At 37.5% G+C, this 15,569-nt stretch overlaps 1 protein-coding gene across 7 annotated transcripts in view; it reads right to left on the reverse strand.

Moving 5' to 3' along the window:
* Positions 1 to 15,569, reverse strand: part of EPHA6 (EPH receptor A6) — a 550,821-nt gene that overhangs the window by 68,164 nt on the left and 467,088 nt on the right. For all 7 annotated transcript variants that reach the window (XR_010884765.1, XM_067300370.1, XM_067300386.1 and 4 more), the window contains one exon: positions 9,713 to 9,774. Coding sequence is in view for 6 of the 7 variants with exons in the window: in XM_067300370.1 (XP_067156471.1) it covers positions 9,713 to 9,774 (62 nt within the window). In the remaining variant the exon portion in view is untranslated. The remainder of the gene's footprint in view (positions 1 to 9,712; positions 9,775 to 15,569) is intronic.

A 15,569-nucleotide genomic window follows, 5' to 3' on the forward strand; every position in this document is an offset into this window, starting at 1 on the left:
TCCCTTCAAATCACAAATGTTCATTCTTTCTTTTAATTTATGCTCCTTCAAATGCTTGAGTGACTTAATAAAACATAGCCCTTTCCACTCTTTCCAAATCTCACTGTTTGCCTTACCAGTACAGCAGAAATGTTTAAGCTAAAAACAATCTCATGCTTTTGCCATTCTCTCCTTCTTTTAAATTTCTTTGAGCTTCTGCCTTGACACAAAAAGCTCAAGCTTTTCTTCACCTTTAAAAAAATGACACACTTGCTAACATATCAGTTACAATTTTATTCTGTTCTCCTTCTTCCTCCACATATTTCTCTGAATCCTATTCCACAACTGCTCTCCCGCCTCTTCTCATGCTTGGTTTTATATCATTTCATTTTGATCCTCACAGTTGGAACAGCTTCATTCTTCCTGTCAGCAAAACAATCTTCTCTCTCTCAACCCTCTCTGTAATTACTTCCTTTGCTTTGGTGTCTGTGCCAGCTGTATTCCCTTGCAATATATAAATGATTATTTTCCCATATATCAAAATACTTGTCTGATTTAAGCTGACCAGTCAGAGACTACAGGCCAAATTTAACCCTTGGGAAATTCAACTAAGTTGGTAAAATTATACCAGGTATGAATCTGGCCTCATATCTTCAGCATTTGTAAATCCCCACACACGTCTGGGAGTCAAACGAATCCTTTAGCAACTTTCCTTTATCTCTTGTTTCACTTTCTTGTCCTATAAGGACATAACATACTCATCTGAATGATACAGCAGTTGTTAACTAGGGTTTATTCTGATTCCCATACCTTATATGTGAAATGTGCTTTAGATAGGATTCCCACTGGGCTGCTAAGGATGTTAATCAATACTGGCAGCATTCAGACCACAGTGGACTTACCACATTTATCATATTGTCCCATCAAATCTTAATCAGGGTTTAATGGCTTTGCTAAATAAACTTTTCTCATCAGTTGAGTATAGATGCAATGTCTGACTAGTTGGCATTGCATTTATGTAGCCCTGTTAATGCCCTGGAAAATGTTGTTTTCCATTTAGCTACTGTTTGCCTTGGAAATCTTGCATGCATTAAATATCCTAATCCTGTTACAGATCTTTCAGTAGCATGGATGTATAATGGGTCAGTGAAGAAGATCAGTTACTTCAGAGGAGGAAGAAAGAAGTCCTCTCTTAAGTTTCTTTCATTGTTTTTTACCCTCTACTTTCCAGCTCAAGCCTATACAACAGATCTGTGTTTTTCTACAGGTTAATGGAATTTCGTTCTTCAGAAGATTTTTTCCATTTTTCTATAAATTACTTTCTGGAAGTGTGGTGGGTAAAGTTCTCTGTATTGTTTCTAGACTTTGATTTATTTCAGATCTCACCTCTATATTTACCCTATAGGGCAGAATGAGATTTTAGCACTTTTAGGGCCTCATATTCTGAGAGGCATATAAGATTTGCCACAGGTGTAAATATTTTACTGAAGATGATTTAGATCTTATTTTAGATTGAGTATAGCATTGAAACCTGTGTGGGCTCCTAGTTTCAACTCAGATCATATTCACTGGTGACAGTTTCTTTGGTTGCTTTACAAAGGATCTAGTTTTTGCTATGTATTTATTATTACTGTTCTACCATGCAAAGTAAATGCTAGAACATTATCAGGGTAAATCTTTCAAGGCTCAAGTTGCAACTTGGTATTACCTAGAAGTATAACTCATGCTTTTGGATGGCACTTAGATTTTTATTACTGGTACTGATTTATGTCAACTAGCAATTTCTTTAATCAGCTGTTAACACGATTCCATACAATTAATAACATGTAAGTTCATAAAACATAAGACCGAAATTACTTTAGTTCATTTTAAATACTATTGAGTGATCCCATAGGACAAGAATCTAAGTGCCTCTTCAAGCATTAAAAATATGGGTTATTATACTGTCATCAGAATGGACTATAGATGTACATCTTGCTTCTACTACTAGGAAATCTTTTTAAAATCAAAAGAAATGTTGCCAGATGGAGCCCTTCCCTGGGCTTTCAAATAAACATTTTGTCTTTTCAAGGCTGGACTGGTGCCCTTATTTTAAGGTGCAATAGCCACACTCAAACCTGGACAGAATAGCACCAACAGCCTTCTAATCTGTGACAATGTTTTCTTTTCCTACAGCAATAATAAAGGGCTGGCCTGTCCTAACCAGTTGTCCCTGCCCGCTTTGGTACACACTGCTAGCACACAGCTATCACAGAATTGCAGAGCTGGAAGGGACTTTGCGGGGCATCTAGATCATCTCCTCACCCCATGTCATTCCCAACATGTTTTTCTAACCTCTTCTTCAAGACCATTAGGGCCATTATTTCTTATCCACCGTGTGCTAGGACCATCTTAAATAAGACTGTCAGACTTACTGCCTAGGCTCCCTTGAGAATTGCACTTTTATTGACACAGAACAGATTTTAATTCCTCTTTGCAGCTGCTTTTTATATACATGAAGACTCACCACCTCTCCACTCCTTTTCTTGGGCTAAATACAAGTTCATTGATACAAATCTTGTTTTCCTGACACCTGCTCTTTCTTGATTCCGTTGTGGACTCTGCCCAGCTATTTCATATACTTCTCGAAGTGTTATGGCCCAAATTAGACATAGTACTCTGAGGCCTTGCCAATGTTAAGCATAGAAGAAGGGTCACTTCAGGTACCTTGCAGAGGACATTCCTGTTTCTAGACCCCCGTGTGCTATTTGCCATTTTCACAGCACCATGACATCCCTGGCCTACTGTAGACTCTAGATTCATTTCTTCCAATGAACTTCTTCCTGACCATTTATTCTCTGTCCTCTACTCTACAGCTGCTTGTTCCAGCCTCATCTTGCTCTTGTCCCTACTTATTTCTAATTACTTTCTAAAACTAATTACTTTCTAATTTATTTCTTAAATTTGCTATGGTGATTTTAAATTCTAGCTCTGTCCTCCTATCTGCCTGCATTGTGACTCAGCTTTGCATTGCCTGAAAATTTTTTACTCTCATTCTAAGGATCCAGAAGGTTAATGAAAATATGGGGAAACATGTACTACAGAACAACCCTACTTCATATATCTTTCTGTCAAAAGTCCACTCTCTCCACACAGTATGTAACCAGTAGTGCGTCCACATATAGATGCTTCATCAAGACCATATTTCTCTAGCCGCTCACGAGGATCTCATGTGACAGAGTTTTAAAGCCTTACTGAAGTCAAGATTTATGATATCAACTGCTTCTCCTGTATCCACAAAGCCTACAACCCCATTACAAAGGAAAACCAGGCTGTTTGACATATTTGTTCTTGACAAATCCATGCTGGCTTATATTTATCACACTGTTATCTTTAGGGTGTTTATAAATATTTTTTTGATAATTTGTTCCAGAAATGTTACAGCAGTTGACATTAAGCTGACTGGCCTGTAATTTCCCTTCTTTTTAAAGACAAGGCTACATTGGCCCTGTTCTAATCTCCTGGTTTCTTATGTATTATCCACAAATCCTCACAGATAAAGAGCACACTGAAACACTAGAAGTTTAGTTTCCACATTAACTATGGAATTCTTTGTGGCTTCAAGCACAAGACAGTTGTTTGTAATACATCTCTTGTTGCTGAGTAGGAAGGTTATCTACAATGATTAAAACAAAATCAGCATTTGTAAATGACCTCACAGCAGTATTAAAAATATTGCCTTCTACCTTCTCTTAACAGGGTAAAACATTGCTTGAGAGCAAATGTTTGCTCTGTGGCATCAATAATACCAGCTTCTCAGTCTAATCTTGAGTCATGTGAATACAGCCTGCTTGTAATTTCACTAGTAAGTTAATTCAAACTCAGTTTCTAACTGCTCAATTTTGATTTTTTTTGGTTCTGAAAAAAATATCTGTATCAGCAATCTCCAGTGCAGGTTTTCTTTTTTATTGAGTTATTTTTTAAAGCAGGACTTTGTTGCAAAGGATACTAAAATGCTACCTTTATCGTATCAGGAAAGTAACATGCCTCTGATAAATAAAAGTGCACATGGATGCTGCATGTGAAAGCAAAAGAAGGAGCATTAGTTATGAGCTTTAATGTTGTTTCCTCTCTGGCTGCAGATAAATAATAACAGGAACCACTAAACTTAGCAAAGGTCATCTGGTCTTTTTTCCCCAAAGCTGGCTCTGACTAGTGAGGCTATATTCGATAGATTTACAGCATATATTTTACAACATCATTTTATAGAACTTTCTACATTTCTTCATTTTTCTCTTTTCTCCCTTTCCCCCAAACTTACTGAAAATAGGTGTCTACTGCAGCATCTAACCTCTTGTTTACAAGAAGGGCGAGCCTGATGGCAAAGCTGCTCTGAGAATAAATTCATAACCATTACTGCATCAAAGAGCAACACACCATAATATTTTCTCCTTCTAGTAACATATTTTTCACTTATTTTTACACTTATCTTAGCCTCTGCTAGACTTGCCTCAAGGGATTAAAATTTGGTGATGAATTCTGGTGTTTTCATTTGCTATACACTCTGTTGCAGTTAATGTTCTAAGATAGTTAAGCATATTACTTTTCACAGAATCTTTAGAAAATATTTTCTTTAGAAGAAGATAATCTAATTGTTTTACAGAATTTTTGCATACTGTGAATGCCTGTAAGTAAATCTAGCTTTATTTAATGAGTATTTTAATTTTCTGAAATGAAAGGAAATGTATCAGTGACAAGTTTTTAGGTAGGAAGAGCATTTAGGTAAGAAGAGCAATTAGGCAGGGAGAGCATTACTATTGCAAACAGTAACAATGAACAAGGCAAGAAGACCCTATGATTACCTTAGGTAAATGAATCCCTTCCTCCTAGAACTCAGAGACTCCCAAAAGTGGTAAGACTGGACATCTTCCTCTGAAAGCTAAACACCTTTCTCTTGAAGGAACAGTTAAAAAAAAAACGCTGCAAACTCTCAGGAGCTGCTTAACCCTCGTATTTTCTTTTCCATATTAATTCCTGGAGAGGACACAGTCCCTTCCTAATAAAGAAGAATGAGCAAATACAATGGATATAGCAGATAGATTATTTTATATAATCAGGCCTCTTAAAGAACATTTTATGATGCTATGCATTCTAGCTAGAATTCTGATGACATTAATGTTGTTGTGTCCCTGTTTCTTTTCTCACTGTGCTAGCTATTGATTGGCACGCCTCAGACACTAAATGGGAATAAAACAGTGATGGTAGTCTGGCAGTCTGCAGCTGCAGAAAAAACTCACAGGCAGCACAGTGAAGCAAATTAAAGTACTCTGGTGGCAGCTTTTGGGTTATTTTACATGATTCTAAGTAGCCAATCACAAACAAAAAGATCCCCAAAAGTCAACTTCAAGCTATGTTCCTTTACCGTGGTTTAAATCCTTGCAATGAACAATGCACCATGAAAATGAAGACTGAGCAAAGCGAAGGCAGCAGATGTTCTCCAGGTAGTGTTCTGCACAACTGACTCCAAGCAGCGACGACTCCCCCAAGCACACAAACCACCTAGCTTCCTTATGAACCTGGCCTTGTCTATATGATGCTAAATCCAATTACTTCAGCCAAGAATGACCTGTTACATTGTGCTGTGAGAAAAACAGATGAGATTCAACCCCTAACAGTTCCTTAAGTGTGTAAGGCATCTATTTAGAGAGTAGGCTAATTGGGCATATCAGGCTGAAAGGACTGATCTTGGGGCAAAGAACTTTTATACTAATTGTTGCAATCATTTGTCAGGCAAGACTGAGGGAAATGTTGCTGTGTCACAGCACAACAGCTAGGGAATGAAACTGGGGTTTAGCTGTGGGTTATATTACTATACCACCCTCCAACCTGCTGCACAGCCTTGGGTACAATGTGGCACTCATCTCTGTTTTCTCTCAGCAAAACAGGGATTACATTAATGTCAGATGTGAAGACTTTAAGACCATCAAGCAGTGATTCAAGTACCCATCTGATTTACCCAGTTATGGCCACGCTCAGAGTACAGGCATGCAGGCATCTCAAGCCCACAGCAGTGGCAAACTGCTGTTAAAAAGGTCTGGGGGCTTTCAGTTTTGGAGACGGGAGGAAGAGGGGGGGGTGTTCCTGCTTCTCTCACAGCTGTTTGTTTTGTCAGGTCTTGTGCGCTCTGTATCAACAAGCCTGAGCAAACATATCTGACTGCAACCATCCATCTAGTACATTTTCCCATCAATACAGATAGCTGCCCTATCAGCCTTTGCATGTTTATTGTTTTCCTTGTATGCTTGTGGAATAAGAGCTTGCTAAGATCTCCATTACACAGACAAGTAACTGAAACATAAAGACAATGTGCCTTGCCCATAGTCTACATGTGAAGTTTGTAGCAGGACAGGAAATTGTACCTGTCTTCTCCATTCCCATGCTAAGGTATTAACCACTTTCTTTCCTAGCACAGAGTCTTCCTATCTGGCAGCTGCTGAAGTGATGCTAAAAGGAGAGCCTCTAGGTCACATGTACCTCATTTCTGGTCAGGTAAACTACTTCACTGAAAACAAATGTAAGGTATATTTTGGAGACTGATTGACTTACATGCATCAATCTTATGTGAGAAAAAAGGATACTGTGTTTCACCTTATGGAAATGAGGTTTATATAATTGCAAAAATAATGCAAGATTTCTAGGGAAATTTGGTGTCAAGTGTCTCTAGCAACTTGGGATGTCTGGTGGTGCACAATCTGCTGTTATTAATTAACATGATCTTACAGAATCAGTTCTAATTAGCTCATGTCTTTCCATTATGAATATATATGAAGCAGCTTCATACTGTAAATGCACGCCTACTTTTTTACCCTAAAGTTAGTGCTTCGGATAGGCAGATATTTTGGGGGGCAGGGAAGACATTTGATCTAGCTTAGCTTGCTCTTTATTTCTTATAAGTAGTAGAAAGGAAGGCACTGATTTGGGGACTTGGTCACATAACTGAAACCAAAATGCAGCACTAAATAAGATGCACGATGGATTTAAGGCACTGGCCTGGGAATCAGGGGACCAGCTTTCATTTCTAGGGTCTGCTATGCACTTTGTGCACAATACTCTGCAGATCACTTAACAGCTCAGTGCTTTATTTGCCCATCTATAAAGCCAGAATGTAAAGCCCATTAAGACTTTAGGTTTAGGGGACAAGGGGAGTTTTATTTGGAGTTTACGATTCCTAGCACAAAAGATAATGGTGTGAAAGCTAACGTCTCATCAAAGTAGTGAGGAGGCTGATGGCAAAATGTCTTCCATGAGGATTCTTTCTTCTGTAATCCCCTCACTTGGTCCATGAAAGAGTCTCACTTTGAGGGGATGTTGTATGATTGACCCATTTTTGCAGGCTTTTGCAGAAGAGCAGGTCAGAGGAATGTTGCTGGTTGACTTCTAGGTTAATGTTTGGAAGTTGGGGGAGGACTCTTTCTAATGGTAAGAAATGGAAATTTTCCACCATGCTGGCTGTCTGTAAAAATACTCTGCATTGTAACAAAGTCATAGTTTTAAATAATGAGAAAGACAGACTATATTATAAACTCTCTCTGCTTCTTTGGATCTTCACAAAAACTTTTAAAAGTGTAGACTTATATCTGCGGGAAACAACTATTATTAATGAGGCAGCTTGATTTTTTTTTTAAATAGGACACTTTGAGCCATTTGCTCTGCTAATTATTAACAGGAATGCTCATGATATATCTACACTGTTTTGGGATGCTGAATATTATCTAAAATTCTCTTAAAAAGCATTTTAGAACAATAAACCACATCTGAAGTGTGAACTGAAACTATAAAATAAAATACATGGAAACCAGCTGCAGAAATTACTAGCTCACATTTCCCCCCAGCATTTTTGCCTGGAAATATATCTGATGCAATGTGAGAAGCATTGCTTCACAATAACATCATAATTTTGCCAATGTCAGTTTCTATTAAAGTACCCTAATAAGTAGTAATTATTGCAATAAATAAACGCATATCAAGAATAATTGCAAAGTAGATATCATACTAGAGCAATTCAGAGGAAGGTAATTCTCTTTCATGGATGATTTCAATACTTGGCTTTATTCTTTTCTGTAAAGTTCTGCACACACACACACACACACACACAAAAAGAACAGAGTTCCAGGCCCAGACAAATCTTCCTTGGGCACTGCTGTAAAACTACAGACCATGGCAGCCCCAGGTCCCCAAATCAACAACAGTCTGTCTCCTGCATACAGGTAGACAGATGAGCCAAAAGGAAGCAAGGGAGGTGATTTTTTTAAACCATCTCAGTTTCTCAAAGAACTTGATGATATCAAACTCTTTCCAGAAAACTACTTAATTTTTAGAGATCAGAAAGTTCTCACCAGAAACTGTGGTGCTGGTATGTTTTTGACAAGCTCTAGCAGGTCTCTGTCATATGTTTTGACAAAGAAAAATGAAAAATTATTTGGGAGAGCTGGTGAAGAGGAGAGCAAGAATTGCTACAGAAAAAAAGGAATAATCAAAAGCAAAATGGCAAAATGCAGGGGGAAGCAATGTCTAGAAATATTTAAAGTAATGGTTCTGATGTGCTTTCAGTGTAGCATCCTCTGTTCCAGACGTTCTTCTCCTCTTCTGGTTACCTTTTATCTCAACCTGTTGTCAAACAGGTACTCTCTGTATGTCTTTCTCTCTCCCTCTCTTGCTGATTCATACCAGTCTTCTTTCTAAATTGCTGTCAAGTCTTTCCTTTCTGCTTATTCACTCTTTTCTCTTAGCAGTTCCTTTTTGCTGCTAACACAGAAGCCTTGATCATCATCATCTATATTTTCCTGCAAACATTTTCACAATTCCATGTTGAACTCCTCTCCTTTGCACTTGGGATACCCTTTCAAACAAGTTCACAGAACCATAGGTTTCTCCTCTAGACCCTACCTACAGCCCCAACTTTACCTCATACAAGATGGCAATGGCAAGGCAGAGGGATGGTAAGGACTGTTGACATTTACTTTTTAAGACAAATTGGAAATACTCGACAACTGAATTATTCACACAGAGTCCCAGGTCAGTAGGCCTCTGGACTGTTTCCAATGGTTCTGCCAACAAAGATACTATTTAGGATAAGCTTAGCTTAAGGGCCAGAGCCCTCTGCTAAGGTGTTCCCTTTCTACTTTTCCAAAAAAGTTAAATGCAATTGTGTCAGCATATTTTTTGTGCTTTCTATAGCCTTTCTTTAATATTTACTGAGTGACCTCTTGGAGTCAGTTAGTGCCAGGACATTTCACCCATGAACTGTTTTCTAATTCAATTTGCTAAATGCAAGTAACCATAAATAATTATAAATCAATTACTGAGTCTATTCTACACTTCACCAACCAAAAAAATCATAACAAAGTACTTTTGAAGGTGATTGAGCAAAAAGAACAGTTTCCATAAGGCAAGGCATTTGTGCTTCAATTTATCTTTTCCTTCATAATAACACTATTTGAAATACATTTTGCTAAATATGGGAACTACTCTTGTAGAAGAAATCAATTATATTCTTAAGTTTAAATCTTCTTTTTTTTCCAGTTATGCTCTAATGTATCACTGTACCTCAGAAATGTACCCTGGGGAAAATGCTTCTATTCTTCACTAAAAATCTATGAATAACATTATGTAGAAATTAATTTATGATAAATGATTTAAAATCTTAACCTAGAATGGCTTCTTATTCAAATGTCATCAGAAAATGGCACCTCACCCGCAGAAAGGAGTCAAGGGATCCATTCTCCATGTATTCAACTACAATCATTACTGGTCTGCCTGCAAAACAGCAAAGAAGCACATTAGGATTATAGACATATTATGGGGTTGTTACGTTTCCAACTGTTATGCACAGATTATTCACATTACTTAAATATGTTGCTTATTTTCAAAATCCTCGTTTATATCACAAACACACTTCCCTGTGTTATTCTCTAAGCAATATTTTCTATCAATTTTTTTTTGGTGGTTCTGGATTACCTGAATGCACATAATTTACTCTGATGTATTTTCCCCTTTTTAAAAAAGGTTCAAAGAAGAGTTCTTTAGCTCCAAATAGCTACATTCACTGTACCTTCCATTAGGAACAGTTCTGTCGAAATGTACACTGAATACATACATACCTTACAATAAAATTTTGGAGTGTATTTGAGGCAAGGCAAAAAAAACAACCATGAGCCATCTCCAAGATATTACAAACTCAGTGGTATAATTTTCCCTCTCAAAAGAAAAAAAGCATAATGATTTAATGACATACAAATATATATATAGATAGAGAGATAGATATTCATTAAAAATCTAGACTGAGAAATAGATCTTCATTAAAAATCTAGATTGTATGTATGTGTGTATTGGCATATATTGACTCAGTCCAGCAAAATGCTGAATTCACATGTATGTATTTAAAACATACACAGTCCCATTCAAATCAAAGTTTTGCTCAACTAACATGGCTTTCCTGTTTCCCACTTGGGATTATATCCAAATTAAGCCATTTTAGAAGCAGAATAACAGGCAATATTTATCTCTGGAAAGACTGTCCAAATCAGAAGATAAAATTTAAAACTGGGCACTTAATAACATTTCACTTTTCATATCCAGGAATAAACTACCACCCTAGAACTGCTTGACAGGAGAGGCCCAATTAGCATGCTAATCAGGCTATGCAGCAAGATGTTGTTTTAGAATTGTTAATATTACAAAGGAGCTATAATAATATATACAAAACTAATGTAATGAATAAGTATCTTAGTAAGATTGGGAAGGCGGTGAAAAGTCTTAAAATGGCAAACCTTTCTTTTCCTGAGAATGCCTTTCTCTTATGCGGTTTGTGTGAACTAGGAACTGTGCTAACTGGTGAAACCACACAACTGCCCATTTCATTTTACTGAAACAACACTAACTGTTCCAGTTTTATTCAAAACCAAAAGAAGCCCATTTCATTACTTTTTTCCTCTGCCTCTCAAATTATTGCTGTGTTTCCTTTAGACAGGGTGATGAGAAAAAAAAAAAGCAATAAAGAAAGGTGAGAAAGTGCAGAACAGCATTATGGTATTTCCAGTACAATTTTCTGCTCCATTTTTCTACATGCTCACATTCTGTTCTGTTTGACTAATAGTGGAAGTGTTTAGTAAACTGTCTACCCTATACATTAAACAATAGCCAGGCATCTCTCCTGAGCTGTTACAGCTAACCTTGAATTTAAAAAAGTGAATGAGTGGTTTCACTGTTCCTTCGCAACATGTCAACATTGAATTCCACATATCCCAGCGATGCTCATTCACATAGCTTATTCAAGTCTTTCTGAAGCTCCTCACAATATTCTCTCATTTCTTCTACCCAAATTTGTCATTGTTTCAGTATTTGCCCTCATTTTTAGGTCCTCAATAAATACAACAATTTTAACAGTGTTTGCACAACAGTAAATTTTTTTCAGTGTGAAAATTCTCAGCTGCATTCCTAATTTTTTTTAGATAGCCTTTCTGAAGTATGAAGAATAAGCAGCTCTTTTTTTTTTTATTGAATGGTTGGTATCATCTGCAAGTGTGTATCTATGGCCAAATCAATTTCTTCATAGGCATCTACATCCACTGGTTATACTTGGGTTTTTCACTATGAACTTAAGTGATACATAACTTCTAAGCTTTATTTTAGAGATCAGAGCATTTTAAAAATAACTGTTTTATTTATTTCAGCTAATGTTGACTAGTTGGATAGCCTAGTCTCTTTAGTGGCAAACACATTCTAGATTCCCTTACCCTTACTCTTTGCTTATTGTCAAGTGACTGGCATCTTCATGTGAAAGGAATATTCTACAATCAAGAGAAGTAAACTAATGGCACACTCATGCTAAAGGATCTGACTATGTGCAGAACCTATCTTTACAGTTGGGCTCTTTCAAGCAAATAGTAATTTCCAAACTGATGCAGACAACAGCATCTTGCAATAAATATGGATGTAAAGCTGGCTTTCAGATGGTATATTTGGTTAAGTCACCCAGACATTTCTATTTCTTGGTAAATCAACAAATAAAAAGTCTGTATGGAAACTATGCAATTGAAGGGAAAGACAAATGGAGCTATGGAGCTTTGATACAATGCCCCTAGTTCCCTGTTAGTAATTCTTTAGCACACTGTGCTTTCCAGAAGACATTTTTAAGGTTTTCTAGAGGTTCATAGGCTCTCCTTACATCTTTTATGCTCCTTAGAGGCATATCCTCAAACACAAATTATTTTCATACATATTTTGTACAGCCAATTTTTAATTCTCATATGTTCTCTCACAGACTAAACAAAAACAAAACCTGTATTCCATTTTGCTCAGACCAACACTATGAATTTCTAGGCTAAATGAACTATGAAATATATCTATATGCATTTCTTTGTGGATTAAAAAAAAAGACATCAGTATCTTTCACTAGGTAGTGTTTATTAGTTTTTAAACTGCTTGATGTCTTCCTTTAATCACTTGAAATGATATGCCTTAACACTTTAAGCCATCCCTGATGAAAATATTGCATCGTACAAATGACTCTTTTCAAGAATAAATATTTAGCCAACTTCATATAAGTTACACAAATAAAATCAGCTCTTCCATATGATAGCACAGGAAGGGCATGATCTGGTAAACACATCAAAATAAGTATATTTTTATCTTTGGACAGGTAGATGTATATTGGAAGATCATGAAGCATTCAGGAATTTTGGTGAACAATTAATTTAGTCACGGAGGCTGAGGTTAGCTCCCCACAGACTCCATCTGTATCCCCTCCCATGCTACCTAAATCTCAAATGAACTTGATGCAAGACTGTGTAAACCTCATGAGACACTACCAAATATGAAGCCACTACCAATTATGAAGCCTTGACTGCCTTAAGCAAAAATCTTAAATCTGGATCCTAACACTACCATCTCAAATAATTCTTTTAGTATGCCAGCACTTGATAAAAGCCATCATATTTTGGCAGCAAGCTTAATATCACTGAAGATATTTATGTATTCCAAGCTGGACTGTGACAGCCAATACAGTAAGACTTTTAGTCAGCATGATATTTGCCTTTGGAGTACATGCAGATCAAAATTGTCTCAACTATTGTTTTGGTTACTTGAAGATATGGTAATAAAAAACTCTGCTACACAGCAGACTCTACTGGATACATTTATCACCAAAATGGAACTTACATGGGTTCTGTTCCCGGTAAACAACTTTTTTTCAATAATTTTACAGGTTTGCAAATTTAAGGATCTCAAATCATTTAACAAATATAAATGCATGAAGTGTCAGGAAATATAAGGTAGGACATGTCTTAATTTCAAAGGTGTGGAAAAACAGGTCCAGAAAATCAAGTGGCCCTCTCCATCTACACTTTATAGGGTAAAACAATGCCACCCAATCAGGTTTTGTTTGATTACCAATACACAAGGTTGTATTTTGTTCCCTAGCTCAGTGCCTTGTAGAGGAACTTGAGGGTTGATTTCACTGTGATTTTGGAGCTCTGTGAACAGGCTCTCCATTCACAAACACTCGAAATTCTGGGACTAGAAATTGGCTCTGGGGAAGCCAGCTGAGACATGGGGATGAACAGCTGCACTCTGGCACATCCAGGGCGGATATCCAAACATCAGACATCTCAGCCCAGAGACTGAGAGTCACCAGAGTGCCAAGAGCAGGCAGCGGGACAGATGGGACTGTCCCCTGTGAAAAACACAGATCCTGATATGATTAGCCATTGCACTCCATCAGTTCCAGATCTGGGAAGCAAACTCTGAAAACACAACTCCATTTTTGATACCTTAGATGTAACAGAGCACAATCTGGGATGCCTAAACTCTATGGGGTCAGAGGGTGGCAACCAGCCCACGGTTTGCATGGAACAAGGTTCCTGATAAGACAAAAGGTTGCCATTAGTTGATATTCTCTCTTTTTTAGGTGCAAAGAGAAGGTGTTATCATTTATACTGTGGTACAATCTGAGTCCTGAAAAGATCAAGGTCTGTGCTGAACCCTGTAAAAACACAGAAGATACTGCTTCTGCTTAAAGAGAGCTACAGAATTGACTTTGAAAAATAATACTGGGAGATTTCTAAACCAGTGTAACATTTGGCTATAAACCAAAAAAGAAGAAGTAAAAAAGAGTATCACTTAGATATAAAAATCCGTGTTGCCTGTATGGCACTAAGAAAGATGAATTCTTCACCTTCAAAACAAGGATAGGAGTGAATAAAGGTGGGAGGTGGGGCAGAGAAGTCTTTGAGAGGGAGACGCTATCCTTGATTATTTTATCATGGGGTAGGCTATTGTTGCTTTGGAAAGCAGTGAATTCTTTTCCTGTATTTATGATTACTTACACATATGAAACACACAGACATCCATACTTGAAGAAAGAGGCTTATGGACAAACAGAAGTGGGAGACAGTGCAGACGGAGGTGGGAAAGGCACTCATCGCCCAGAAAGATGACACAGACTGCAGTGCCAGTGTTACATGAGCCTGCTGTGGCACCAGTGAAAGCTCACACTTGGTCACAGGGAGCTCTGCATGGGCAAGTCAGCATCTGCCAAGAGGCACTGCTGGGATGGATGCTGAGTGCCCGTGCAGCATGGGTGGAGATCACCAGCTGAATGGATACTCGAACTCTAGTTTAAAGACTTCATCAGTTCAGGTGAGAGTTTTCACACAAGTACAAGTTTGGGCTCCAGACAATATTTGAGTAAGAACCAGGTTAATTTTACAGTCAAGACCCATACAAAAGAAGACAGGGAAAAAGGACACCAAAAAAGATAACATTTTGAGCTAAGAGGACTTGGAATAAAAGACAGACAATAAAAGCATCTAGGAGCTAAAAACTGCAGACACTGGCAGAAGACAGCATACAAGTTGGGGAAGAATGAAATATAAAGAGGTTTGAAGATAGATGCAATGACAAAATCTGCCAACTGGGTCATTCTTGCAGCAGCTTTAGATACCCAGCAGGGCTGGAGTAGAGAGTACTGTCAGAAAAGAGACTTTTTAAGTAGAGGAATTAAATAAATAGGGTTTTGATGTAATAGGTTTTAAACCCAAATATGGATTTTACAAACTGCGTATGTTACATTTAGCATTTACAGCATCTTAGTGAACAAAGTTACCATTTTACTACATCCTTAAGATAACAATAAAAAATTAGAATCCTATTTATACATGACACATATGATACCATACCCACATTTGTTGTTTTTAAAATTTCTGTGAAACTGTAAATATTCCCAACCCCTTTTCCAACACCAGACACACATCTGGGATACTGGCTGAAGTAGCTGCCCCTCCTTGTACACTGCACATGGACTAGCGTCTGGCTCTGGCTGATCTCCCAGGCTCCCAGCCTCTCAGAAATCCAGGCTGAACATGTAAGAGTAGAATTAGTGCTTTGCACGATCCAGAAAAAAGGACATGAATTTCATTATTCAGAACTGAGATGAATCTGTAGAAAGCGTAGGGAACATTCACTGTTTGCAAATACACCTTGTGAAAAGTGGCTGACTGTTTTTGACAAGGTGTTTTTTTTTCCCTGAGAAAGTTTTTCATTGGAATTCTCCC

The sequence above is a fragment of the Apteryx mantelli genome, chromosome 1 (genome assembly GCF_036417845.1).
Source record: "Apteryx mantelli isolate bAptMan1 chromosome 1, bAptMan1.hap1, whole genome shotgun sequence".
NCBI lineage: Eukaryota > Metazoa > Chordata > Aves > Apterygiformes > Apterygidae > Apteryx > Apteryx mantelli.